Below are 26,475 nucleotides of genomic sequence, written 5' to 3'. Positions count from 1 at the left end.
TCGGCCATGAGGCTTCCGCAGCTACCTTTCATTACTGGTGTTCCCATGGCAGGGCCCGCCTCACCTGACCACCTCCATGAACCTGCAGCAGCGTCACGTCCAACAAGGAGCTCTGTCAGGGATGTCCACCAGCTGGAGCTCACACAGGGCAGCCAGGTCTGTGTCCTTGCTGCTCTGAGTCCACATGACCACTGACTACTGAGATAGGACAATCAGAATCCCGCTCGGTGCTCAGTTTGGCAGCACACACCCTAAAACTGGAACAATACAGATTATCTTGCCCCTGTGCAATGATGACATGCAGATTCATGAAGCGTTCCATTTTTTTAAAAAAGAGAATTGCTGGACCAATGGCCCCAGAGATTACACTAGAAAAAACTCTTTTGTGACAGGATGGAGCCAAAGAGAACCTGGCCACAGGTGTGATGGCCTTACAGTAAATCACACAACCTTTCCTGACACCTGTGCCCAAGCTCCAGCAGGGGACCAGGCTTCAGTCTAGAGGCTTAGAGAAATGGCCATTCCTAACTGCGTGTCTCCCCAGGAGCACATCTGCCGCCCACAAGCACTGACTGGGATCCGCTGACCTTATCAGCCACAAGTGACCAGAAGGTCACCATCTACTCACATGGCACTGGTGGGACTCAGCCCTTTACAAACAGGTTTCACACAGAACTTTCTATTTCTGTCCTCGAGAAAATCTGTCTGTAAAGTCGGGTGGGAGAATAAGAACAGATGATGAATATCCCTGGAAAAATTAGCTGAAAATATTTAACTATAAATTTATATTTTGAACAGCATGAATTGGAACTGTTAATTCATTTGCACATTAAAATTTTCTCTATTTAAAATGTTAAAAAAAAAAAAAAATCTCGCTTCAATGGTGGGCCTGTGAAGAATTTCTCCTTGCAAGTCCCTCAGTCTGGCTGCAGCATGTACCTTCCGGGAACGACTGCAGGCTGCCCACTCACTACGCACATCTTTGAACTCACTGCCCTCATCTTTGTTTCGCCCACCCCATTTTCAACTATTCAAGCCCCAGGACCTCCACCAGCACCTCAGCTAGCTCTTGCCCCAGGGCCTTTGCTGTCCCTGAGTGGAACGTGTCTCTCCATATCCCACCCTCCCTCTTCTCATCTTAAGAGTTGCACCCCGTGCCCAGAGTCACCAGTAGACAGCCTGGGGACCAACGAGCACGTGAATGCCAGAGACTCGGGCTTCTGGCCTGTCTAGAGAGGGTGTCTGCACCTGCAGGACCAGGCCAGGGGTCAGGAGGCCACAGGGGACAGCATGGGCCCAGGACCTTCATCTCCAATCACGTATGCCTCAACAGGGCCTGCCCCGGCCTGAGGGACTCCGCAGGGTCTGACTACTGAGCAGACCCCAGGGACTGGGGTCGGGCTGGCCAGGCCCGGCCACTGGCCCAGAGCTTGAGGGCCTCCACCATCCCCATGCAGAGGGAAGGCTGCAACCAAACCCAGCTTCACCCTGGGTGGTAAGAGAAAGCATCCACACCCAACCATGCCCCACAAACTCCAGGGACAGGCGTCTCCATGCGGCCACGGACATACCCCAAACAGCCACACTGGACAGCTGGTGGAAAGACACCTTGGACAGAGAGCGATGAGGACAGTGGCCACTGTGCTGAGGAGCTAGCTGCTCAGCTGACCAGGTAACTCTGCAGGGAAGGGCATGCGCTTGGAGAGATGCCCTGGGACCCGTGCCAGGCATCACTGCCCCGCCGCCCTCGGTACACACACACAGCCAGGCAGTGCCCACAGCTTCAGCATGTCCCCGGCCAGCCGGGCTGCCTACAGAGCCCCACGAGTCAACTCTGGGCTCAGCTCTTCGGGAAGCCTGCACAGAACACTCTGGACCATGCTGCAGGGCTCAGGGCCATCGCCTGGGGCCTGTCCCCCCAGGGCAGCGTGGGCACCAGGCAGCGCTGGAGGTCCAGGGAGCTGCAGTGTCAGAGGAAGCAAGAAATGGGAGGCGGCCCCTGAAGTGGGGGCCGGCTGACCCCCCAGGAGAAGCAGGGAGGTGGCCAGGCCGGGCAGAGCTCTCAGAGGAAGTCACCAGCAGCATGTCCCCAGGCTGACCCACGGGCATCCCTTTGGCCTGTCCCAGCCAGCCGGCACCTGGCTGCCAAGAGGACCGCACACCCAGGGAACGTCTGGGGGTAGGAGGGGTCCTGGAGGTGACACCTGGGCTGAGTGACAGCAGGGCAGGGATTCTTCTTGACCTCTGACTGTTTAGCAAACTGCCCTGCACGACGGACGCCCCCACTGGGCACCTGTCCATATCCTCAGTGTACTTTTAAGATGTAATAAAACTACGCTCATAAAAGAGAGGGGGAGGGGCAGGGCAGGGGAGCAAGTGCCCACCTGGGGATGGTGGCTCCCTCTCCTGTGTGGTCCGAGCTCCCAGGGACGGGGCCATTGGCTGGGCTGGGGGGCAGTGGCCAAGTGCATCTCTACCCTGTGATTGGTGGGAAGCCACCCGGTGCCACAGGATCACCCGTCCACAGGACTGGAGTGTGACTAAGTGAAGTGGCCCCACATGCTGACACGGTGCCCTCCTTGAAGGGGCAGTCCTGACGTGCAGCGGGCTGGGTGAGCCGCACCCTCGCGACTGCAGACACCACACGCCTTGACACACTGAGGGACCCAGCCGCGACTCAGGAGCAGGATGGAGCTGAGAGGCAGTTTGGTGGACAGAGCTTCTGCTTGGAAGAGGGTCCTGGAGATGAGTGGTGGCTGTGGGGCACCATGCCCATGCTTGGAGCACTGGAGTGTGCTCCGGGAGGCTGGGAGGCTGGGAGGATAGGAGCCTGAGACGAGCAGGCAGTTGGAGGCGGGTGGCAAATCACAGGGTCAGGGTCCTGGCGGACAGAGGAGGGGCCTACACCCAGTGTGCCTGGCTGCCCACTGGGGCAGCTGGGGCAGAGTGGAGGCCCAGAGCCAGGAGAGTAAGCAGACTGGGAGACACAGGCAGCGGGGTCAGGATCCTGTGGGTGCAGAGGAAGGGGGCTGTGGCACGACCCAGGGGCCTCTGGGGACCTAATGGGTACAGGGGCGCAGGAGCTCCACAGGTAGGGACCCAACCCCACCAGGCCAGGTGGGCTGGGGGTGTGGCCCCTCGGGCCATGCTGCGTGGGGACCCAGAACAAGCCCACCCTGTCCCTCTGTCCAGGAGGGCCTGTTGGTTGGGCAGCTGGGAACCCTCAGGGAGGGGTTCTTCCTGGGTGGGGATTGAGGGATCTCCCAGGGGGCACTGGGCAGCCCCAGAGTGATGGCCAGAGGGTGATGGCCCAGGGGCCAGGGGCTTGGGCACGTCCTGGTCCTCCAGGTCCTCGCATGGCAGGGCAGTGGTTGTCAGGGAAAGGTCCCAGACCCCTGCCTGACCTGGGGCCCGGCAGCACCCACATTCAGCAGCCCTCAGTGACAGCTCCACCAGACACACCACCAGCTGCCCAGCTCAATGCGCAAGTGAGAGGAGGCTCTGTGCAGGCCTGTGGGGTCCACACACCAACCCCAGTGAGGGGACAAGAGCCAAATGGCACGGTAGAGCCAAGCTCAGGTGCCCTCGGGCCACAGCAGGCTCCCTGCTCCCACAGGACGTTTCCCAAACAGTCCAGTCTGCATGCCTATGTCCATGAGGGTTAGGGTTAGGGTTAGGGTTGGCACCAGGCCTGGGCAGCAGGGCAGCAGGAAAAGCTCATCGACACTAATGGACAGGAGACCAGGTTCTGGGCAGCGTGAGCACTGTGGCCCAACAGGGGCAGCAGGTGACCACAGCCTGCTGTCAGCCCCTGCAGGGGCCAGGCACCCCCAGACAGCCTCCTTGCCCCTGCGCCTGCCCAGCTCTGTGCTCTGAACCATAGGAGGCAGCTCAGACCAGTGTCAACCGCCTCCACCCAATTTCCATGCAGGTGGGGCATCAAGACTACGTCTCTAGGGGTTTTCCCCCTAATGCCGCAGACTCCTCTTTGAGGCATGCCCTAGACCAAGGCTGGCTTCACAAGTTACAGGAAAGGAAGACAGGAAACCCAGGACTCTGAACAGTGCCCAGTTGAGGCAGTGTCCAGTCTGCGGCCGCCAGGCCCACAACACCAAGGAAGGAAGGAGTCAGGCGGCACTTGCTGAGCAAACGCCTTTTATTGAATTCACAGACGGGGCTGGGATGTGCCAGGACCGTCTTCCCACGGCCGCCTCGTGACCTGGGAGCAGAGGCCTTGGGCCACAGGACGCCTTGGCGGCAGCATGGCCATCACCGGAAGGCCAGGCACGGGGCACAGTGCACACAGGCCCACGCCCAGCGCCCTCCCCCTCAGGAGGACGCAGACCACCGGCCCCAGGGTCTCCAGCAAGCAAACCACACACCACACTTCCCACACTGGGCTCCTTACGAAAGGAAGGTCACCGGCACTGGGATCCACAGGCAGACTCGCGTTTAATAGAATGCCCTTCTGAAAACTCATTTCAAAATAGACGCTCTCCCGAATTGTAAAAGCCATAAAAATGCAAAATACTTCTTTAGGAAAAATTGAATCAAAATTACATCTCATGTTCAAAATAGCACAAACCTCTTTTTGCCACCTGGCACACAGCGCCCCCGGCCCCCCAGAGTCAGTTATTCTCGATCTGCTCCAGGTCCAGGTCGCCATGGTCCAGGGGAAAGATGCCCTCCTCCCCAGCACTGTCCCAGTCACTGGGGTCCCCGCTGCTCCCTCCCTCGCCCGCACCAGCCACGGGCTCCCTGCAGCCCCAGGAGCTGGCGGGGCAGGGCCCGGGAGCCCTGGGGCTGGAGCCTGGAGTGCCGCTGCCCACGAGGCCCTGAGAGCCACACGGGGAGGACACGACGGTCTTCGCCTGGGCGTCGTCCTCGTCGTCGTCCTCGCAGTCCAGGGAGCAAAGGCTCTTTGAGTTTTTTAAAGTCTGCAACAGAAAATGTACAGGCTGAGAGCACTTCCAAGAGGCTGCCCGACCGGCCAGGCACTGTGCCCCGTGCTGCGCCAGCACCCCAGCCCTGCGCTGGAGCCACAGGCCCCCAGCCACAGCCCCGCAGGACTCCTGGCACCTGCCTGGCTGCTCAGGGAGACGCCAGCACAGCTGCGCCCACAGTAGAGGCACCAGGTTCATGGGTATCAGCCACCCAGGAACTCGGGGAGAGCAGCATCCGGGAGCCCCAGTCTTGCCCTCAGCAGACGGGCCACCAGGGAGGGTCCCACATACCTGTTTCCAACAACGTCACCCAGGGCGCACTCTGCGCTTACCGCTACCTTCAAGCCACAGGCAGGGCACCGTCACCTCTCAGCCACCTGGGCCTCACCATGGCTTGTCGCCCAAGTCCCAGCCACTTCAACCTGCTTCCCGCCTTCCACCCTCCTCTCCTAAGGTCACTGTTCTTCAAATACACGTCTGTGCAAAGCATTCCCGTCTTAAACACCTAAGACACGCACACACGCACACAACCTATCCTGAGAGGGTGCCTCCAGCCCTGCCCAGGTCCCAGGCTACTCCAGCAAACTTGGTCCCCAAGCACGCAGGTGGCAGGCCTCAGGAGCCGGTGCTGAGAGGCCGCAACGCCTGGAGCACCATGCAGCTGCCCTCATCCTCACAGGCCCTGCTCATTTCAGCCTCCATTCTGCACCCACAGTCCCTGGCCATGCAGGACACCTCTCCTTGACTGTCCCTGTATCCAGCTAGCCTGTGTACTGGCCTCCCAGCGACAGCCATGGACAGTCCTCCTCAAGGCTACACTACAGAAACCGCTTCTCAGCATGACCAGGACTCAGTCCACTGACACCATTTCCTCATCCTGCAGCCCATCCGGGCGTGGTACCCTGGACCCACGGCTCCACCTGAGCCTCCACTGCTCAGGGCCAGACTCGTGCCTGCAGGCGCCCCAGGGGCAGCACCGCTGCCCTGCTTCGCCGCCCAACTCAAGAAGCGAACATGTGGGAAGTCACTACAGAGAACCAGCTCCTCCAAGAGGCAGCCACGTGGGCGCCGAGCGTGCACGGCTTTCCTTCTAAGGTGGACTGGACTGCGGGCCGCCATCACACCCGACCTCACACTGGCCACAGCGCTGGCTTATCTCCTGCTGGCCACACCACATGCCACGTGAGCTCACAGGGACACTGCATTTCAGCCCTCGGTCCAGAGCCAACCCAAAGGACTTGTGCACCAATCTGACAGACGCGTGAACCACTGCAGGATCTGATCACCCTCCGCGACCCCAGCTGTGCAGCGCAGGCAGGAAACTAGTGCCTCTGATGACCTCCAGGCAGAGGGGAAAGGACGGCTGCTCGACGAGGCACAAACCTCACGTGGGGCTGCAACGCAGTGGGGAGAGCCGCTGCACTGGAATCCTGCACGCCTGACCTCCAGTTCCAAGCAGAAGAGCCCGACAGACCGTGGGAAAGCAAAGGCCAGACTCATGTCCTGAGCAAGGCCAAGTCTCCAGAGCGCCTGTGGCTCTGGCTGACACAGCTGTGGGGACACACATGGCTTCCGAGGTAGGCTGGCAGGCCTCCGGCACCTTCACTGGGTGAGCTGGGCTGGTGAGGTTCTGGGGGCAGAAAGGGCAGCCTCCTAAAGCCATCCTGACACTTCCGCACACGTCCAGGGCCAGCCTCACCACATCTGTGTGGACCTACCTGGTAAGGCCCCCAGCTTTGGCCAAACTAAGACACCCATGTTCACATTCCTGGGAAAGTACCAGCCCTGCCCACTATGCAAAGCTGCTCAGGCCCAGTGGCCACTCCACGGGCCAGGGCTCTAGCCAGGGCCCAGCCCAGACATGTCAAACCAGGATGTGGATGATAAACAGCAAAGACATTGGGCAAAGGCACAAGGGCCTTCCTCAGGGCCAAGGGAAAGGTAGGCTGCTCCAAGTCAGAGCCCCGTGGCACCTGGACACAACCACGCCTGGAACCAAGCAGACACAGTCAGAGCTAGATGTGAGTGAGCAGGTCACATGTGTGAGGAGGAAGCAGGTGTGAGGCACACAGGCCCCTGGTCCCTGCCCGCCTCCACTGGCACCTGCCACCCCAGCCTTGCCCCAGCAGAGCCACACTCTCAGGAGTCTCTGGGGGGCAAGGACAATGGAGGATGTAGCTGGGTGGACACCTGCACCCTACACACAGGCGCTGTCCAGGCAGGGACTGCCCAGGCCTCTCTGCGATGTGAGCCTGAGGAAACTCCAGCCTACCCAACGCCCACAGGAAGCTCAAGGCTGAGGGCGCACCCCACGCATCTCCACGCCTGAAGACAGAGGACAACAAACCCAAAAGGGGAGCAGGAGGGAGGGACGGCCACCAGCACACAGAGGGCAGGCCACCCAGCAAGACGGGATGTCACAGAGACAAGGCACCCACCCCTGAACAGAAAGCAAGCAAGCAGGCTGCCAGTGACCTGGGCACAGGCTGCAGGAGGGAGCTCGAGGGCCGGGTCAGGGGAGCTCCCACCCCTTGGCAAATAGGCTGGTCGGAGGGAGCGGGCTGGAGCACGACAGGCATGGAGGTCCCCAGAATCCCAGGGCGGTAGCTGGACGGGCCACACATGCTGCCCAGGAGGAGGCCGAGGCCAGGACACTCCTCTCCTGCTGATGGTGTCTGCAGGTGCCAGGCACCATCTGGGGACCCGACTCCAGCCGAGGTCACGACGGCCCTGCCACGCCCACTCTCCACCTCTGCCCACCACACGCCCAGGAGATGCCGCACCCAGAGGGCTCTGCAGTCGTAGCCTGTGCACCCAGCCTAGGACGCTGGCTCTGTAGTGATCCCATGTGACCCTGTGCAGACTGAGTGGCCCCGGGCAGCTTCCTGCACGTGACAGGGTGACAGTGTCCCTGTGACAGAGCTGGGATACGCAGTTTCTACCTTCACCACCTTCACGTCTGTTCATCCAACGTCACGATCAAAGCCACAAAGTGACCGATGGGAGATGCGCCCTGCAGGCGGAGCAGATTGACAGGGCAGGCTGCTCGTGCAGCACTGGGGACGCGAGGTGCAGACAAAGAGGGGATCAGAAAGCACGTGTGCGCGGAAGCCGCCTTGAGAGGGGCCCAGGTGGAGGCAGCCCCTCACCTGAGCACTCGACCCTGCTGGCCATCCTGGAGAGGAGGTTGCAAGTGGGCGCAGGCGGCACCTGAGGCCCAGCTCCTCCACGCTCAGTGCTGAGGCTCCACCCGGTGTGGTGCTGCTGGGCAGCCTGTGGGAGGCTCGTTAGAGGGCTTGGGGAACCAGCAGAGGCCCACCGTCCTCTGTCCCTTCAGCATGTGAGGAACAGGTGGTCCCTCCACAGGAGGCACCAGACGCTGAGTCTGTGGAGGCCCCTCGACTGCAGCCTCCAGAACCAGGGAGCTTCCACATCTGTGCACATCCAGACCCTGGAGGGGCTGTTGCTGCGACTGATCTTGGTGTGCTAGGGAGGGAACCCAGAGCCCAGCACATGCTGAGCCCGCGCTCCGCTGCTGAGCTACATCTCCAGCCCCCAGCAGTGGAATTTCGTCACAGCCACACAGAGGAAGGCGGCCTGTCTCTGGGTACTGGAACTGTGGAGAGCTTTGAAGGCTCTGGGTTTCAGTGAGCAAGGGCACCGGAGCTTCTCAGCCGGCCATCTGCCCACTGAGGACCCAGGACAGCGAGGACTGCTCACAAACCTTGATTCCCATGAGCACACGAGAGGCTACACCCACTTCCTCACACATGTCCAGTCCAGCTGGCCTTAGGCTCTCCAGACCCACGGTAATTACTGGCCAGCTGCTAACTGCTGTACTGAAGCTTCTTCCCAGGCCCCAGGCCCAAATGTAAGGCCACCAGGGAGCAGGTTCCTTCTGCACAACAGACAGAAGCACTCAACCCTGCAGGAGGCAGCGAGCACCCGCTGGACATGCTCTGCACCGCCGAGGATGCACCCTGTGGAAAGCCAGCCCTGCATGCCCACCACCGAACCATCTGCACAGGTCCAGTGACGGCATCAACCCTGGACCAGCGCCTTGCTAATACGAACAAGATTATTTTCCCAGATAGGGGCAGGCAGCCTGTGTCCGCCTGCTGCTGAGCCCACCTTCACCCCACCCAGTGCAGGTCCAGGGTGGAGGCTCTGCTTCCCTCAGCCGGGCCCCGCTTCCTGCTGCAGTGGCCAGGGCCATGGTGGGTGCAGGAGCATCCAACTCTCCATGTCCTGGCCCTGGCTGAGCACTCTGCCCATGGGTATGGCAATGGCCACCCTGCTTCCACCTCTAAACTAGAGGCTCCTGGTTCCCCATCAAAACCACCCTGCTGTGGCCCTCACTACAGCCTCCGGCACACCCAGTCCCAGACTCCAGAACTGAGCAGACAGCCCTCCCGACTCTTCCTCGGAAGACTGTTCTGTCACGTTTTGTAAACACAGGCCCCAAAACCTAAGGAGAGCAGCCCACCCAGGGAAGACCCAGTTAGAGCTGCAAGTGCCACACCAGCGGGCAGCTGCCAGCGTCCAGAGACGAACTCCTGGAGAGACTCCCAAGGCACAGCAGGGCTGGGTGTGCAGGAGCCACGGGTCTCCACCAGAGCTGCTTCCGCCCACAAGTGACATCTCAGGGTGCAGGCCACTCCAGACTCACCCCAGTATCTGAAACGCAGCACCAGAGCCTACAGGGAGGCCTTACGCACGGCGCCAGCACACCTGCCCCTTGTGCAGACTGCTCCAGCAGAGAGTGGTCAGCAGGCAGCAGGGAGTCTGGCCAGAGGAGGTGCAGGCTCGCTGGACTCTGCACCCAAGATAACCAGTCTGGCCAAAGGAGTGTTGCACACAGGTCCCTCCAGCACAGGTGTGTGTCCACAATGCCGACAACAGTGCACACCTCACTATCGATCCAGAGGGGTCAGGAGGGATCAGGAGGGATCCAACCACACTATCACATCCAAAAATGAGACCCTAAGTAAAACAGACCCTTCATCACAAAGATACAACTGATACAGAAAAAGATAGAGAGACCCCTAAAAGATGTGTGACCATTAAGGAAACAAAGCAGCGGCAGGCACCCCAGGCCAGATTGACCTCATGGGCGAGGCTGGGTAAGCTTGGGGGCTTCCAACTCAATCAGGAAACATAGGAAGGGTACTCGGGGCACTGCTCAGGGAGTCCCAGGCCCAGACCAGGAGGGAACATCTGCATCACCCGTGCAACCAGAGTAGAGCCCCAGGGAAACTGCCGGCACTTCACAGAAGGCAGGGACACAGGTCCAGAGGGCCATGGACAGCTGGCCCGGCTTGGTACTAGGGCCCCAGAGACCACAGGAAGCCAGGTGCAGCTGTGGGCAACGTGGAGGGCAAGCCTGCCCCAGGGGCACAGCCCACTCGGAACCACCCAGCAGCCTCAGGGAGGCGGGGTGTGGGGCGGGCACTCGGGTAGGGCTGGACAGGCTGATCCCCCCACCCCCAGCGTGGGCAGCCGCTCCACAGGGCAAAGCAGCTGCACAGCATGGATCTGCACGAGCCACAGACTCTGACCAATACTGCCAGGTCCGCAGAGCATGTTAAAACGCCCTCATCTTGAAACACGGCAGTCTGGCACACACTTCTGAAGGGGTCCTAGCAGGGCTGAGGGAGGAGCCTGGGGGCACAGAGGACAAGGGTCAGGGGAATGGTGAGGCCAGGTTTGGGCAAGGACGGCTGGAAACAGGCGAGCAGCAGCAGCTCGGGAGGCTCAGGCAGGGGCGGCAAGTTTGAGAACAGCTGTGCGCCTTGCGAGCCCGTCTGCAGACAGGACGGGGCGGGTGCGGAGGAGCGCTGGGACACGGGTCGATTACACGTGAACACCTGTGTGTGGCTTCTGCTTTGGAGATTTTTTTTGGTACCAAGAATTGAGCCCAGGGGCACCTGACCACTGAACCACATCCCAGCCCTTTTTATGGTTTTCCTTGAAACAGGGCCTTGCCAAGTTGCTGAGGCTGGTTTTGAGCTTTCAATCTTCCTGCCTCAGTTGCTGGGATTACAGGCGTGCGCCACTGTTAATATTTTATATTGTGTGCATACGTGAATATATAACAATAAATCTCACCATCACGTACAACTATAAGGCACCAATTAAAAAAATGGGCAAAATTTGTGGGGCTGGGGTTGTGGCTCAGTGTTACAGCACTAGCCTGGCATGTGCAAGGCCCTGGGTTCAATAGTCAGCACCACAGGTAAATAAGTAAAATTAAAAAATCCACTGACAACTAAAAAAAGGGCAATTTTTTTTTTTAACATTTTAAAAAACTGAAAACAAAAAAGGGGCTTGGGACGATGTTCAATGGTAAAGCACTTGCCTAATATGTGTGAGGCCTCAGGATCAACAACCAACACCACAAAAAAATTTAAAAAGCACACAGGTGAGCAAGAGGAGGATGGGAAGAGCAGTCCTGGGCTATGTCCACAGGGTCCAGTTTTGCAGAAGCAGCAAAAAGACATCATCTTCCTCCTTGGGACTCAGTCCCTGGTGATCTGGGCTTACATCCTATTGGTGCAAAGAGAAAAGCTGCTCTTCACACTAAGAACAACAGCCAGGTCACATGGGGCACGTCCACAGCACAGGAAGCAGATCTGAACTGTGCGGCCCGTCCCTGGAGAGGAACAGACCCTGAGGCCCTGCTGCCGCATTTCATTAAGAAAGTAATTGAAGAAAACACAGCAATACACTCATCTTGAGGTGGGGACACAAATGTCCATTTTTTGTGTATTTTTAATAATCTGAGGTGCCTATTTTTTATTGTAATTGTGAAAGACGATAGATAGGTCGGAGAGTAGAAGCCAACCATCATGCACTGTAGAGAAATGACCTCCTGCGCCCCCCACCACCGTCCACACTGCCCACTGTGTCTGCACTGGCTGAGAAAGTGCATTTGAACTCTGTCATACACACGGCTTGGGGACACATACTGGACGAGCACAGATGTAGAGTTTCCACGCCTGTATTTTATTATAATCAACTGCCACAGACGCTAGGGTCACCCTAAAACATCAGACTTCCACAACACAAAAGCCCCGAGAGATGTGCCAAGCACAGCCCACAAAGCCCCTCACTGCCCCACCCTCCCCGCAAGCAGGGCAGCCCTGGGGCACCCGCCACACAGGGCAGGCTCACCACAGTTCCAGTACCCGCTGGGAAAGGCGGAGACACCTGAAGAGGCCCCTGAGACAAGACCAGGAGCCACGTGAAGGGACAGAGCAGGTCACTCAGCATCAGGGAGCCCTGGGGACCCTAGCGAGGCTGAAGCTTGAAACCAGCTCCGTGGGGTCTCCTGCGGGGCTCCCACAGAAAGGCAGGTGCCAGGACCAGGCTCACTTGTGAGCAGAGGACTGATCAGCGAGCATGTGTTTCGGGTCAGAACTTCACAGCTGGGGGTTGAATGGAGGCTGCCCACGCCCGGCCACCAAGCCAAGGAGGATAGGGCCTCAGGGAGAGAGGCTCCCGAGCAGAGGCAGAAGCTGCTGTGGGGGAAAAGGGGTGGGTCAGAGGTCACAAGGGGACCCTCTGCCTGGCGCTCAGTGACGGGCAGGAGTGAGGTGGAGACCATAGGCCTCCAGGTGGGACCACATGGACGCTAAGGTACCCATGGCCCCAATGCTCCCACTTACCCCCAGGGGGTCACAGCACCAGTCCCACACAGCCCCCTAGATCCCCCAGAGAGAAACACAGCCACACGTAGAGGACACTGAGAGCTGCCGAGCCCCCACAGGGTTCACGTGCTCAACCGCAGCTCTGCCCCTCCCAGACCTTGCCTCCCCATACCCTCATACCTGGGCACCTGGCCAGTGAGCCCTTGCCTTTGGCCATGCCTTGTGGGGGATTCCCATGCCACAGTGAGCCCACCTCTGCCAGCACCCTGACCCAGCACCACCCCGGCCACGCCCACCTTCTCTGTCCCAAGGGGTCCAGAATGTCTGAAGTATCTCCAGAGCATGACTGTCCCCAGGCCATCGACATGCCCGGCACGAGCGACTTCCAGCGCTGGAAGGCACCAGCCAACAGCTCCCCACTGCAGCCCCACTCCACTCCTGCCCTCCTGGTACCCACAGGCCATGCACACGGGCCTCCCTGGCTTGGACAACAGCTCGGTGTGTCCAGAGCTCGTGCCAGCTGCCCAGCAGGCTCCATCACCCCAGCTCTCTGCAGAAGGAGTCACGACCTGTGAGTCTGGGCTTTCAGCCCCCCATAGCAAGCAGGAAGAATCTTCCAGAGAACCTGCCAGTCAGGAGAGGCAAAGCTGATGGTCACATGGCAGAGTCCAGAGCAGGCACACGGCAGGACCCCACACAACTCACACAGGCCCAGCAGCCACCTGGTGGAGAGCCTGAGGCCACGGTCCTGTCTGCGCTCAGGACTCCGCACACTGCACTACGGCAACTGCTTACGGGACGGCCTGGGCACGGCTCACCAGGTGCAGCCCAGACGACACCCACACAACACCCCGCGGTGCAAGGGAGCAGCAGGCCTGAGCCCTAGGATGGGGCAGGGCCGCGGGAGGAAGCAGCAGGAGGCCACCACTGCCCGTGTGCCCCAGGTTCCCCAACGCAGCCGACCGAGGCATAAGCAGTCTGCAGGGCTCCACCCAGGCCCACCCGAGGCACCGAGATGGCCGTGCCTCCCGCTCACACCAAGAGCCCACTCTCACCCTCCTCCTCTTCACGCCTACGCCACAGACATTGGCTGTGGGCATTGCCAGGGCAGGTGCGCTGGCACCCACTGTGAGGAGCTCCGGGCTGCTCCAGGTTTTCTTCCAGATCCTGACACAAAAAAGTCTCCCTCAAAACAGGCTTTCCCAAGAGGCACCATGGATATCCCGGGCACGCGTGGGCACTACCCACCAGCTGCTGCTGCACTGAGTCACCTGCAGACCCACCAGCTGCTGCTGCACTGAGTCACCTGCAGACAAACCAGCTGCTGCTGCTGCACTGAGTCACCTGCAGACCCACCAGCTGCTGCTGCACTGAGTCACCTGCAGACAAACCAGTGGCTCCAACGCCCACTGCCTCACGCGGGCTGAGGGGCCCAGGGCTTAGAGCAGCTCCCGAGTGGTGGCTTCTCACCTCCCGGGCAACTGCTGCCCTGGAAGATGCAGCAGGGTCCCAGCAGAGAGCCCACTGGGCTGGAGATCCTCCTGTGCTCCTCCCAGCTCCCTCTGCCCCCAGGGCCAGTGTGTAGGCTCTGCCCCGGAGTGACCACAGGTGCTCTGGAGCTGGGGACAGGGCCACCATCACTCACAGCTGGACTCCAATCCACGGGCGGTGCTCCGGCCCAGGCTCGCCCCGCGCAGCATGACTCAGAAGGAGGCAGCGCGGCGAGCCTGCACAAGCACCCTGCGCCCTGCCCACCGGGGCTCGGCTCGCTGAGCACAGAACTGACGGCGAGGCTCACCCGTGTCATTTTCAGTAAGTCCAAAGACGGGCGCGTCCACCTGGCATCTTCCTCACGCCTCCGCTTGCGCCGGCTCCTCCTCCCGCTGAGCACGCACGGCTGTGAGCGGCACCGCAGCAGGCCGTGGCGCCGGCCCAGCTCAGGCGTGGACGTGGGGGTGCTGCTGGCCGAAGGGAGGCGGGTGCCCACGTCCACAAGGTGCTCCTGCGAGAGGGACAGGCGGCGCCTTGAGGAGAGGGGGCAGGGCCCTGCCGCACACCATGGCAGGCCTGAACCGGAGCTGCCTTCGCTGCTGTCCACGAAGCCGCTGCTGGCCGAGGCTGGCCGGGGTGCCAGGGGCGAGGTGGGGTCGGTGGGCAACACGGGGCTCCTGGGCAGGCCTGCTCCTGGGCTTCGCGGCGGGGCGGAGCTCCCAGGGCCGCAGCGCTGCAGCGTGGCACTCCCACCGCTGTTGCATCGCCTCTTGGAGACTGGTGTCCAGACCCGAGAGCCGCTGGGGCGCCATGGGGACCGGCAGCGCACCAGCTCCTCTGGCTCGGACAGGGACCGGCAGTGTCGCTTGGTCGGTGGTGCTGCAGGCGGCCCTGTGTTCTCAGAGAGGTCCAGAGCACTGCCCACACCCAGGCCTGCGCAGGGGCCGGGGGACTCCGGCCGCCACTGAAGACCCCCGGTGTGAGCCCCGCCACAGGGGCCTGGCAGGAAGGGGCAAACAGGCCCCACGGCCACCTGGCTCCCAACTGGCCGTCCTGTGTGGAAAGCCTTCCAGGGGCTCCTGTCCACTGAGGAGACACGAAGGGCAGGAGAGAAGGTGAGCAGGCAGGGTCCAAGCAACCCCGACACAAGCCAAGACCTGCCCTGCTGCCTGCCTGCCCCAGCTCTACCCTGAGGGATGCAGCCACAGCAGAGGGACAGGAGGTGGCACAAGGAGAGCACATGGTGGAGCAGATGCCACCAGCCATGCCGTCAGCACTGGCCCCACCTATGCTGACCCCAGGCTCCTGGACAGTCTCCGTCCCTGAAGGCCAGCTGTGGGGCTAACTCCACTCTAAGCGGGTAACCTGGACTTAAGGAGGTGAGTTCACATTCCCCACAGAGCACCCCTGAAAGGAAGCCCAGCTCTGTGCTCACTCTCGTTTCACTGAGACACCTGTGCCAGCAAAATGTTCTCCCTCTGTCCCCTGCCAGCCTCTCAGGCTGGGACTCCCCAGAGCCACTTCTCAGAAACAGACCCCCAGGCTTGGGCGTTGGCTCCCGTGGTTGAAGGGTACATGTGGGCAGCACGGGCGAGCCCAAGGAAGACCCAGGCACTCCACAGCATGGCCGTCCCCAAGCACACAACCAAACAGTGTGCACCATGGCCGACGGCGGTAAAGGCCATGGGCAACGCCCGCTCTTCCTCTAGGGACCACAAGATGCCATGAGGGCCTGGTACCTCCCAGAAAGGGCCAGGCAGCCCCTTGACTCCCACCCACACTGCTGCCAGCAGAGAAGGCAGAGGCCTCGCTGAGCCCTGACCCTGGCCCATGCTCACAGACCACTCGGATCACTGGCCCAACAGCGACCTTCCCAGCCCGTGCAGAGGACGTGAAGGCTCCCCTGGGCCTTGCTCTGAAACAGTCTCAGCTCCCGAGACCCCTCCTGGTCCCACCCTGCTCCCTGTCAGGGCTTCTACGACACTTACCACTGACCTCCAAAGGGAACAAATGGCCACTTTTGCTCAGTTTCTCGGCAGAATACTAAAAGTGATAAGAGAGAAGTTTCAGTGCTGAGACTTACATATGAAAATTCAGAAGAAAGAAACACTCCTAGCTGAGGCAGGAGGATCGCAAGTTCAAAAGTCAGCCTCAGTGACTCAGTGAGGCGCTAAGCAACTCCGTGAGACCGTCTAAATAAAATACATACAGTACTGGGGATGGAACCCAGGGCCCCACGTATGTTAGGTAAGTGCTCTACCACTGAGCTGCGCCCCAACCCTTTTTATTTTTTTATTTTGAGACAGGGTCTTGCTAAGTTGCTGAAGCTGGCCTCAAACTTTCTATCCTCCTAACCTCAGCCTCTGAGTAGCTGGAATTACAGGTGTATGCCACCACATCCAGCATTAATGGAGGTTTTTTTAAGCCAGGCAAGGTGGCACATGCCTGAAGTCCTAGCAGCTTAGGAGGCTGAGGCAGGAGGATCACAGGTTCAAGGTGAGCTTCAGCAACTTAGTAAGGCCTCCTCTCAAAAGAGATACAAAAGGTTGGGATGTAGCTCAGTGACAGGGCACTCGGCTCAATCCCCAGTACCCACCCTGCCAACCTGAGTGCGTAAATGGATGACTTTTCTTCAAGCCAAGACACTTCCCGTCACTGCTCCTGAAGCCCTGGCCGCCCTTCCTGTGCCAGCTTGAGCTGTGCCTGTCTTTCCAACCATACCAGCTTTCTCTCCAGCAAGAAGCATGAGTCAGGACCTCAGGAACCCTTGCCCCAGCCCCAGAGCCAGGCTACAGGGGGTACATGGCCTCGGGCTGTCCAGGGAGCGGGGCCTCACACTCCCTCCACAGGGAGGCAGCGTGGGGGCTGGCAGGAAGGCGCCATGGCAAATGCCATGTGACCTTTCCCCTGACTGTCCCTGCACCCCGTGAAGTATCAGGGAGCACAGGCATTACACACAAAGGGCTTAAGAGATTGGGTCTGAGACCCAGAAAAAGACGCCCATCCACAGCAGCCTGCCCACACGCCCCACTCCCACCAGCACAGCTGCGGGGGGCTGGCACAGGCACAGGCACTGGTGACCTGCAGGTTCAGATGCAGAGAAGCAGCAGCTCTGGCAGCACAAGCTGCAGGCTCCCGGGCCTGGAGCAAGCCAGGGCAGCTGTGGCACCTCCCTCTGGCTACAGGGGCTCCCGGCCCCGGGCAAGCTCCCCTGGCCCCTTCATGAGGCTGCAACCTCTCCAGCAGGGGGCAGCACCTCGAGGCCAGTGGCCCTTCTCCCTGGCCCAGCACTCCCCTGGAACGTGCCCCAGGACTGTGTCCCCAGTGTGTGAGGAAGTGGCCTCCACCCCGTGATGCAATCGTCTAGCAGGACAGGCTCCCTCAGCCAGCTAGGATGGCTCAGAGGGGCTCAGAGGACGGCAGGCCTGCTCCCCAAGGTGACCAGCACTCGTGCAGGGCAGCACATGCTTCCAGCAGGTCCTTCACACGTGCAGCTGCATGGGAGGTGGGCTGAGCTGGTGACCGCCACATCCACCCAGGTCAGCTGCACGATGGACCTCAGAGAGCCCATGTCATATCCCAGCACCGACCACACCCACCCACAGTCACTCCACGGCAGCCCCAGAGGTGGCCCAGGCCAGCAGCACTCTCCACTCCCATCTGGCCTCCCAGCCCTCCCCCCCCCCACAGCCCCAGGGCAGCTACCCTGACCTGAGTCCTGGTCACTCTCTGCCCTGAGCATCTGGCCCCTGAGAGTCAAATCCCAGGGCCCACTCACACGGCCTCCTACTACCACCAGTCGTCAGCCAGCAAGGCTCTCCCCAGACCTGCCCTCAGCTCACCACCCACCACCTCCAGTCCCACCCGGAGGCCAGCGCCCTTGCCACCCTCATGGGTGCCAACACTTCTCCAAACACACTGCACCACTCCTTCTTGCCCCTGCCGCGCGCGGGTTAGCACCTACACCCCAGCCCAGCATCGGAACAGGTCCAGGCACAGGCAGGCCTGCGGAAGGACTTTAACATGTGGAGTTCAGCACCTGCTGCTGCTCCAGCTCTCTGGACACCCACTCCCAAGCACTATCCGCTATTCCTCCTTCCCTGATGGAGGGCCCTGATGGCCCCTTCCTGCCACAGCAACAGAAGGACCCCTCCCTCCTTCCAGTGCTCAGCCCCCACCACGTCCCCAGCACTGCTCCACAGTGGAAGTCAGCAAGGCCCTGCCACAACTCTCCAGTGTTACCAGTTGTCACACCTGTGGTCACTGGCCACCTGTGGGCTTTGAGGTGGGTAGTGAGTGCCCCCTCTGGCCTAAAGCCATAGGCAAGCAAAGCAATTGGAACCCAAAGCTCCCTGGAGAGCAAGGAGCAGCCTGCCAAGTCCCACAGGGGACGGGTCAGGACTGAAAGAGCCTCCAGAGGGGAGCATCCCGCCCAGACACGCTCCCACCATGACATTACCCCACTGCACAGAGCAGCAAAGCAGAGAGGCGGCAGCAGACAGGCGGCTCTCAGAGAGCCGTGCAGACAAAAGCCAAGCGCTATTCATGAATCGCTGCTGACATGAGAGCAGGTTGGGATGATGGAGGACCAGGGAAGGGGACACACCAAGGGGGTGGTGTGGCCTGCAGGGGCCACCTGAAAACCACCCTCAGCAGGACCAGAGCTCATGCTCGTCAGCACTGTTTGCCAAGGAAATGGCAGGAGAAGAGACGCGAGCGACCCTCAAGCCACTTCTTGTCCTCTATCAGGGCAAATGAAGGGCACCAGGGAGGCTGGAGTGGCCCATCCTCTCCCTAGATCACTATGCACAGCAGGACTAGCCTCCATCCCCAAGGTCAGAGGCAGAGCAGAACTGGGTGTGCCTGAGTCCTGGCTTTGTACACAGAGGCCTTGGGGACAAGGGGTGCAGGTCAGCCCCAGGAGACTCAACCAGAGGAGCGATGGGAGGAGCCCACCTCACTGTGTCCAGGTAGGACGGGGAGGACTAGGGCTGACGGGATGGACCAGAAGGTGCAGGCCAGCCTGGCAGGCCCCTGTCACAACAGACACAGTTGCCCTCTCTGCCAGAGCCTCCTGGGACTCGGTGAGGCCTCCCACTCCAACATGGCCAAGGCCAGGGCTGAGGGGCCTGGGCATCCCACACACACAGGTGCTCAGGACTCGCTGGACAAATAGCCGCACCAACACCAAGGCCACAGCATGAGGCACTGTATGTTCATGACTTCTAATTGCATTTGAATCATTTCAGATTCCAGTTCTGAAACTCACTTCCACTTCACTTACTAGGAAACTTCTGTTCTGTTCTGTTCTGTTCTGTTCTGCAGTACAGGGCCCAAACGCCTACCAATTGAGCTACTTTAGCAGGGAGGGGTACTGAGGATTAAACCCAAGGCACTCTAAGCTACCTCCTAGCCACTCTGATTTTGAGAGAGGTTTTTCTAAGTTGCTGAAGCTGAGCTTGAACCTGCAATCGTCCATCCGCAGCCTCCCAGGTTGTGGGATGACAGGCGTGCACCACGCACCCAGCTCTAAGTATATTTAAGGCAACCTGGGTACATGAATCTACTTTTTCAAGTGCAAGTTTTATGAAATCTAAATACACATCAAATATTTCTGTAACAAATATTTGTTTCTGGGTTTTTATTTTAATTTTTTTTTTTACAATGGGAATTTCAGTGTCTAAGTTGAGACTTGCTGTAGTATAAAATATACACCAGATTTCAAAAGATTTGGCTTTAAAAAAATGTAGACTTTTGGCAGGTGTGGTGGCACACACCTGTCATCTCGGCACCTCAGGAAGCTGAGGCAGGAGGATCACAGGTTCAAGGCCAGCCTCAGCAACTCTGCGAGGCCCCGTGTCCAAATGAAAAGGGTTGAAGTCTAGCTCAGGGGAGCGCACCCACGTTCAACCCCAAGAACCAAGCGAACGAAACAAAACAATCTCTGTGTCTTCAGAGCTGCCATCAGGCAAGTGCAAAGCCAGCACCTGGATGGGAGGAAGTTCCGCGCCTGTCTGATAAGGGCCGGTACCGGGAGCCCAGGAGGAAGCGTAGGAAGGACAGCCAAGAAAGGAACAGCCGACCACCAAGGGGACACGGCTCTAGGGGTGCTTCTCCAGAAGCTGCTCAAAGAGGAGCACAGGGAGGGACACTTGCCACGGCCAGCCCCACGGCCAGCCCCACGGCCAGGCGCCACCTTGCATCCACGAGGTGGCTGTGCTCTCCTGGGACAGGGACAGGTGCTCCTGGAAGGCACAGGCGACTGCTGGGCGACCTCCTGAGCACACCCCACCACAAGGACACCACGCACACGAAGCCCGCAGGCCCAGCCCACACAGCACCAGCCGGCCAGCCAAGGGGACCAGCCACGTCCACTGGAGAGGAACGACACACGGGGCCTGCCAAGCAAGGCCCAGTCACACTGCAGCAGGGCTGGGGTGACGGGAGGAGACCCTCCGGGCAGGGTCACCTGCGCCGTGCCACCCCCAACTGGACGCTCAGTCTAACCAGGGCAGGGGTGTCCTGAGGTGACATACAATGTCCACTTGCCACAGAAGGGCAAAAATTACTCTGCCCAAGTCAGGTTCAAGCCAGACAAAACTAATCCACAGTGAGACTGAGGCTCCATCAGAGCACCTGACAGGGCCACGTGCGCTGGTCACCGGGACATGGGCCCCAGGGACTCCCGACAGCACCGATGGGCCTGGGGCTGCCCAGCCCACCAGGCCCCTCAGCTCTCAGCCTGGGAGCCTCCCCCTCCAGTGCTACCGCCTCCCGTGACGCCACGTGTGGACAGCACCCTGCCTCTGGTGCTGGAGCCAACTCACCGGGCCAGCCTCACAGGCCTTGCAGGTGAGGTCGTCCAGACTCTGGTTCTGCAGCTTCTCGGTGATAAGCGTGACCATGGTCAGCGCCCTCCTCTGCCCACCGCGGAGCACTGGAGTTCTGGGACATCAGACCTCAGGAAGCCCAGGCCATCACTGGGTCTGCAGGAAACCTTGGGGCTGTCTCTGCTTCACAGATGGACAACCCATTTCCCTGGGCTCTTCAGAGCTGAGTCTCTGTGAAGACAAACCGCCACGTGACTGGACGCTCCAGAGCCATTCTGCCGCGGTCTCTGCTCCGGGCCGAGTCTCTCAGGCACTCCTGACACCCCTGCCTGACACACCCCCACTTTCTCAAAACCACTAGTCACGTGCTCCCTGCAGCCTCCAAGAACAGGGTCTTCTGGAAAAAGGACGAAGGGTCAGGCACACACAGCACCAGCCCCTCGGAAACCCTCTCTAAAGCAGCAGCAGAGGCCGCCCCGTCCTGCCCCAAGAAAGGAGAGGAGGATGGCAGGAGCAGGGGAGCCAGGCCTCCGGGGGGCTCACGCGGTTCCACACCAGGTCTGCCTCCCCAGCCCCAGCCCCTGAAGCTGGAGCTCCTCTGGGGAGAACAGGGAGGCTCACCAGACCTGCAAGAAGGGGATTCACAAGTCCTGAGCTCTCCGGCCCTGGGGTAGCCAGCTCAGACCATCTCACCCACAGGGAGAGATGTCCCCATCCAGCAAGAGGTCCAGTGTGCCCTCAGGACACCAGCTGCACACAGCCCCAGCCTACTCTGGGTCCAGTGGTGAGGGTGAGCTCCCACCAGGGGCCACCAGCTGAGGAAGCGAGAGGCCAACGCAGATGGAGAGAAGCAGGTGGCAAACCTGCACGTGTGCTCAGGTGTACCTGGCGTGAGGCGCCCTCTGAAAGGACAGTCAGAGGGAGGGAAAGAAGCCTTGGAAGCTCGAAGAGCAGCAGTGGAACCCCACAGGCCTCCAGAGCATGCGCCCCCAAGTGCCACAGGACAGGGCAGGACAGTTAGACCCTGGAGCACCTGGGAGTGAGGGCCCCACCTCCAGCCAGCAAGTTGCCCGAGGGGTAAGCAGCTGGCCACACCATGGAGCGACTGCCACACCAAGTGGGGCCACACTGGAAAGAGGAGCAAGCCACCTCAGGAATGCGAGGGCAAGACCAGCGAACAGCCAGGAAAGAGCACACCAGCACCTCCAAAGACGCTGCCAAGATCTCAGCAAGGTCAACACCCACTTTTCACTCTTAGGAAGCACAGCATCTAAATGGATTCCACCCACACTTCCTCTGCATCACTTTGAAAATGAGGCCCAAAGCCAGCACCTGCCTGGACAGGGCAGTCAGGGCACCCAGCAAGCACAGGAGCAGGGCCAAGCACCACCACCAACACTGCACCTGAGCACCCAGCAGATGCCACCTGCCTGGCCTGGAGACCAGGGGGCCTGGCCCAGGCAGGACTGAGTCCTCACCACAGGAAGGGGCTACTCCAAGTGGGGTACCCAAAGAGTGAGAAGACTGCTCCCACTTAGCTCATCTGCTTTGGGATCCACCCTGCTCCTTCAGCACCTGGTGTGCCTGACACCCACAGCCCTGGGCGGGGGGCTCTGGCCTACAGCAAGGGTCTGCACCAAGGCAGGTCTGTGTTTTACAAACAAGGCGCCTGAATCAGGGCCAGTCTTGCTGTGGGACCAGCACTGGTCTGACATCAGCTGGCCAGGGCCAGCAGGGACAGAGGAAGTCATGAGCAGCATGGCTGGCTGCCCGGCCTCACTGCACAAGAGCTCACCTCCACCCCAGCTTCCAAGCCACACCCTCGCAGGGCTTCACAGGGTCCACCCTCAGCTGGATGGGTGACAAGCAGCACACCTAATCCTACCAACCCAATATACACCAGTTCCCCTCTCCCTCAGCCCAGGCGCCAACCATCTGGTCTCTTACTGCTAAAACCCTAAAACCTCCTGGTGGACAAAACACACATGCCAACCCCTAAAGGCCACAGCAGCACAATGTGACTTGGAAAAAAAAAAAAAAAAGAAAAGAAATCATAAAATAACCAGTAGTTTATTTTAAAAACAGGCCAAAGCCAGGTGCGGTGGCTACATCTGTCATCTCAGAGACTCAGAGACTGAGACAAGAGGATCCCAAGTTCAAGGCCAACCTGGGCAACTCAGTGAGATCCTGTCTCAAAATAAAAATAAGAAGTGCTAGAAATGTAGCTCAGTGGTAGAGCACCTGCCTATCATGTGTAAGGCCCTGGGTTCCCAATACAAAGAGAGGAGCAACAGACCCCAAGGTCCTGGTGCACTGGAGGAGGTGAGACTAGGCAGAAGGAAGGGTTAGGTGGCAGCTGGCAGATGTGACTGCAGTGGGTCTACTCCAGAGAGGTGGGAATCCCCAAGCCCCGGAGACACCAGTAATCGTGAAAATCAAGAGCAAGAATGTTCCTTACAGCAGACCACCAACTACAGTCACAGGCAGAGAGCGTTTGAAACCCTGAAAACCCACCCCGACAAACACACCAACCAGTTTCAGGCAAGAACTACCAGTGGAGGGCCGGGGTGGCTCAGTGGTGGCACGCCCGCCCAACATGTGCAGGGCCCTGGGTTCAATCCCCAGCTCTGCAAAACACAAAAAGGAAGGAACCGTCACCAGCAAATGCCAAACTCCACAGGTGAGGCAAGATGAGGATCTGAACCTCACACATCTGCCACCATCTCCCCACAAGACACTCATTAGTTACAAAGGAAAATAACCAGCAGAGGAACTCCTGAGCCACAGGAGACCACAGGACCACAGCCAGAGGCAGGATGCACAGACCCCGCGCCTCCTGAGGGGACACAGGAGGACACATTCCACAGCGGGGCTCCTGCTGAAGATGCAGAACCTGTTCAGCCAAACACAGCAAGCAAACTCGACAAAACTGGCCAGTGCCATTCAGAAGCGTCCGGTTGTTCAGAGCAAGGCCCGTGCAGCCTGGAGGGCATCCAATGCAACACCGTCCTGGCTTGGAAGAGGGGGCTGGGGGACAACTCCCGCTGGACAGCAGACTGCAACCCTCACCATCACTTTCCTGATGGACGTCATTCCCTCTGCCCTGTAGTGGTGGGAGACAAGGACCAGCAGAAGGGCTCCATGCCCCTCAACAGGGGGTGGCTAAACAGTTGTGGAACTGCGTCCTGTCACCACACTGCCAGCTCAGGAAGGGGCCTGGACCGCACCATGCTCTGCAGGCAGCGTCAAAGCAGAGCTGGTGGGAGGCCCTGTGTGCAACTCCTGCCCTCACGGCAAGGCCACAGTCCCCCCGCACTGAAGAGAAAGCTGCTCCTGCACACTCGGGGGACCAGCAGGTGCTACCCACCCTTCCCACCTGGAAGCCAGGCGGGGGCTATGAGTGCCGGGACCCCAGTGCAGCATGCGGACTCCAATCAAGGAGGAGGAAGGCACATTACCCAGGCAGTTACCAGGCCAGGGGGGTTTCCAGAGCTGCCACCACAAACCATCACGACGAGAGGTTTCCACAACTGAGCTCTATTCTCTCACAGTTCTGGAGGCCACAAGTCCAAAGTCAAAGAGGCCTCCTTTGGAAGCACAGAAGGAAAGCTAGTCCCTGCAGGCTGGGTCCCAGTGGCTCCCGGAAGTCTTGAGCTTCTTGGCTGGTATCAGCATCTGTCTCTCCAGGGTCCTAACCTGCTTCTCCCAGGGCTCTGCATCTTCTTAGGACTTGGGTGACTGGACGATCCTACTTCAGTGTGGCCTCCTCTTAGTCTACATCTTAGTTACATCTGCAAAGACCCTACTTCCAGAGGTACTGGGGGGAGGGGTTAGGAACTGAGCACAGCTGGGGGCATGATTCCACCCACAGTGCCAAGCCAGTCTCCCGTCCCCCGACCATGACGACAGAGCCACAGACACAAGGCCACAGCATGCCCTCCTCCAGGCGGCTCCACCCCTCTGCACAGCGGCCCTGGGTGGGGTCCTGGGATGAAGCTAGTCAGGATCAGAGGAAGTGCCGAGCCAGGCGGGCAAGGCCAGAGAAGCACAGAATGATGAGATGGTAGTAAGGAGGAAGCCAGCCAGCCTGACATCACAGAAGAGAGGGCAGCGAGGAGAGCCACTGGCCTCCATCAGAGAAGGGAAGGCAGCGAGGAGAGCCACTGGCCTCCATCAGAGAAGGGAAGGCAGCGAGGAGAGCCACTGGCCTCCATCAGAGAAGGGAAGGCAGCGAGGAGAGCCACTGGCCTCCATCAGAGAAGGGAAGGCAGCGAGGAGAGCCACTGGCCTCCATCAGAGAAGGGAAGGCAGAGAGGAGAGCCACTGGCCTCCATCAGAAGCAAGCAGCAGTCTATTTAGGGGCAACCAGAGAAGCCCCTCAGAGAATGACATGAAGCGGAGACTATAAGCTAAGCCAGGGGTCCTGAGAGGGAGACAAAGACTGGCCCTGGCAGTGAGATACACTAGGTGCAGAGGTGGATGGAGAGCAGCTGTGGCCAAGCAGGACACCTGGCTCAGGTGACACAACTGACCAGTCCTGCCCTGGTGGGGGCGGGACACTCTGAGAAAGGACATGTGCCAGACAAACACCTCAGGAGGTAAAGTCGGTCCTGTGGTCTGCCCCCTCCCAGGTGCCAAGGCCCACGTGGAGTGGACACAACTCAGAGGTTAGGCGTTGCCTTCAAGGCCTGGCCAATGCTGGGCTCTACTGGTCCTCAGGTTCTCTCACCAGAACTTGACCGAAGGGGAGTCCCACACTCTGCCCCCAGAGCCACCTCCCAGGCCTCTAGGACAGAGGACAAGCTCCTGCCCTGGTCCTAAGCCGGGCCCTTCCGACTCCTTCCCTCACCCTACACTGTGGTCACACAGCCCCCACCTTCTGCTTGGAGTGTCACAGGCCAGGCAGGCGCCTCACAGGGCAGCATGAGAACAGCCCCCACCAGGCACCGACTCAGACGCCCCCTACCAGACAATGACAGAGGCCCCAGCTGGGGCTCGGGCTCCCACTGCCTGGGACCCGCCCTCCACATCAGCACCCAAGTAGGCTCTTTTTTTTTTTTTCTGAATTCCAGTCTACTAGCTGGAGTCAGAGCATTAGCCAAGCATGGTCGCTGTCCTCATCAAGGCCCCAAGCACACCGCTGCAAAGGCTCCGGTGGCCCTGGGGCACGCTCAAGGCTAAGGCGGCACTGCTCCCACCCACGAGCGCCCGTCTGTGTCCTCCAGTCCTTTGAGATCAGGGCCACACCACTCCAGCACAGCCTCACTGCTTCCACGTAGGGCCACGTGCCGAGAGCCCAGGGACGAGCCCTCGTCCTGTCCTGCGGCAGCCCCCATGTGTGCTCTCAGCTCCCCCCGGGGCACGTGCCTTCCCGCCACACTTCCTCCACCTCCCTGGGACAGCCACCAACTGACCGTGGACACAGCTCTGCACCAGCCCCTCGGCCACACCTCCGGGGGGCTGTTCGAGTCATCCTCGACGCTCCCTCCCATAAAGAGCATCCCGTCAACCTCGCAGCAGGCTGTCCCCGAGTTAAAAATCCCCTCCCTTTTCTCATATGCA

General features: G+C 59.9%; 1 protein-coding gene and 1 pseudogene across 7 annotated transcripts; one reads left to right on the top strand and one right to left on the bottom strand.

The window, feature by feature from the left end:
* Window positions 1-220: 220 nt before the first annotated feature.
* On the bottom strand, window positions 221-21,169 carry Fam53a (family with sequence similarity 53 member A). Of its 7 annotated transcripts, none has more exons than XM_047566909.1 (5): window positions 20,911-21,168; window positions 16,072-16,126; window positions 14,391-15,169; window positions 13,648-13,759; window positions 221-257 (listed from the first exon to the last, which is right to left on the bottom strand). In XM_047566909.1, exons 1-5 carry the CDS (start codon window positions 20,986-20,988, stop codon window positions 232-234), a joined length of 1,050 nt encoding a protein of 349 aa, XP_047422865.1. In that variant the 5' UTR covers window positions 20,989-21,168; the 3' UTR covers window positions 221-231. The 7 variants fall into 7 exon arrangements, with proteins under 7 accessions (XP_047422865.1, XP_047422860.1, XP_047422861.1 ...); XM_047566904.1 differs by lacking the exon at window positions 221-257 and adding an exon at window positions 4,434-4,937 and having other exon boundaries at window positions 20,911-21,167; XM_047566907.1 differs by lacking the exon at window positions 221-257 and adding an exon at window positions 4,986-6,573.
* Window positions 228-328, top strand: LOC124995135 (uncharacterized; annotated as a pseudogene).
* Window positions 21,170-26,475: the final 5,306 nt, after the last annotated feature.

This window comes from Sciurus carolinensis, chromosome 10 (assembly GCF_902686445.1).
Source record: "Sciurus carolinensis chromosome 10, mSciCar1.2, whole genome shotgun sequence".
In the NCBI taxonomy this organism is placed as follows: domain Eukaryota; kingdom Metazoa; phylum Chordata; class Mammalia; order Rodentia; family Sciuridae; genus Sciurus; species Sciurus carolinensis.
This window is presented reverse-complemented; position numbering and strand designations above follow the sequence as displayed.

Bases quoted from the DNA above. Each gene is read 5' to 3' on its own strand.
- Fam53a (XM_047566902.1), bottom strand. From the start codon at position 20,988: ATGGTCACGCTTATCACCGAGAAGCTGCAGAACCAGAGTCTGGACGAC. The intron at 16,127-20,910 runs GTGAGTTGGCTC...TATCACTTTTAG, and splicing joins AGGCCTGTGAGGCTGGCCCG to TATTCTGCCGAGAAACTGAG. The intron at 13,760-14,390 runs GTGAGCCTCGCC...TTTTTGTGTCAG, and splicing joins ACTTACTGAAAATGACACGG to GATCTGGAAGAAAACCTGGA.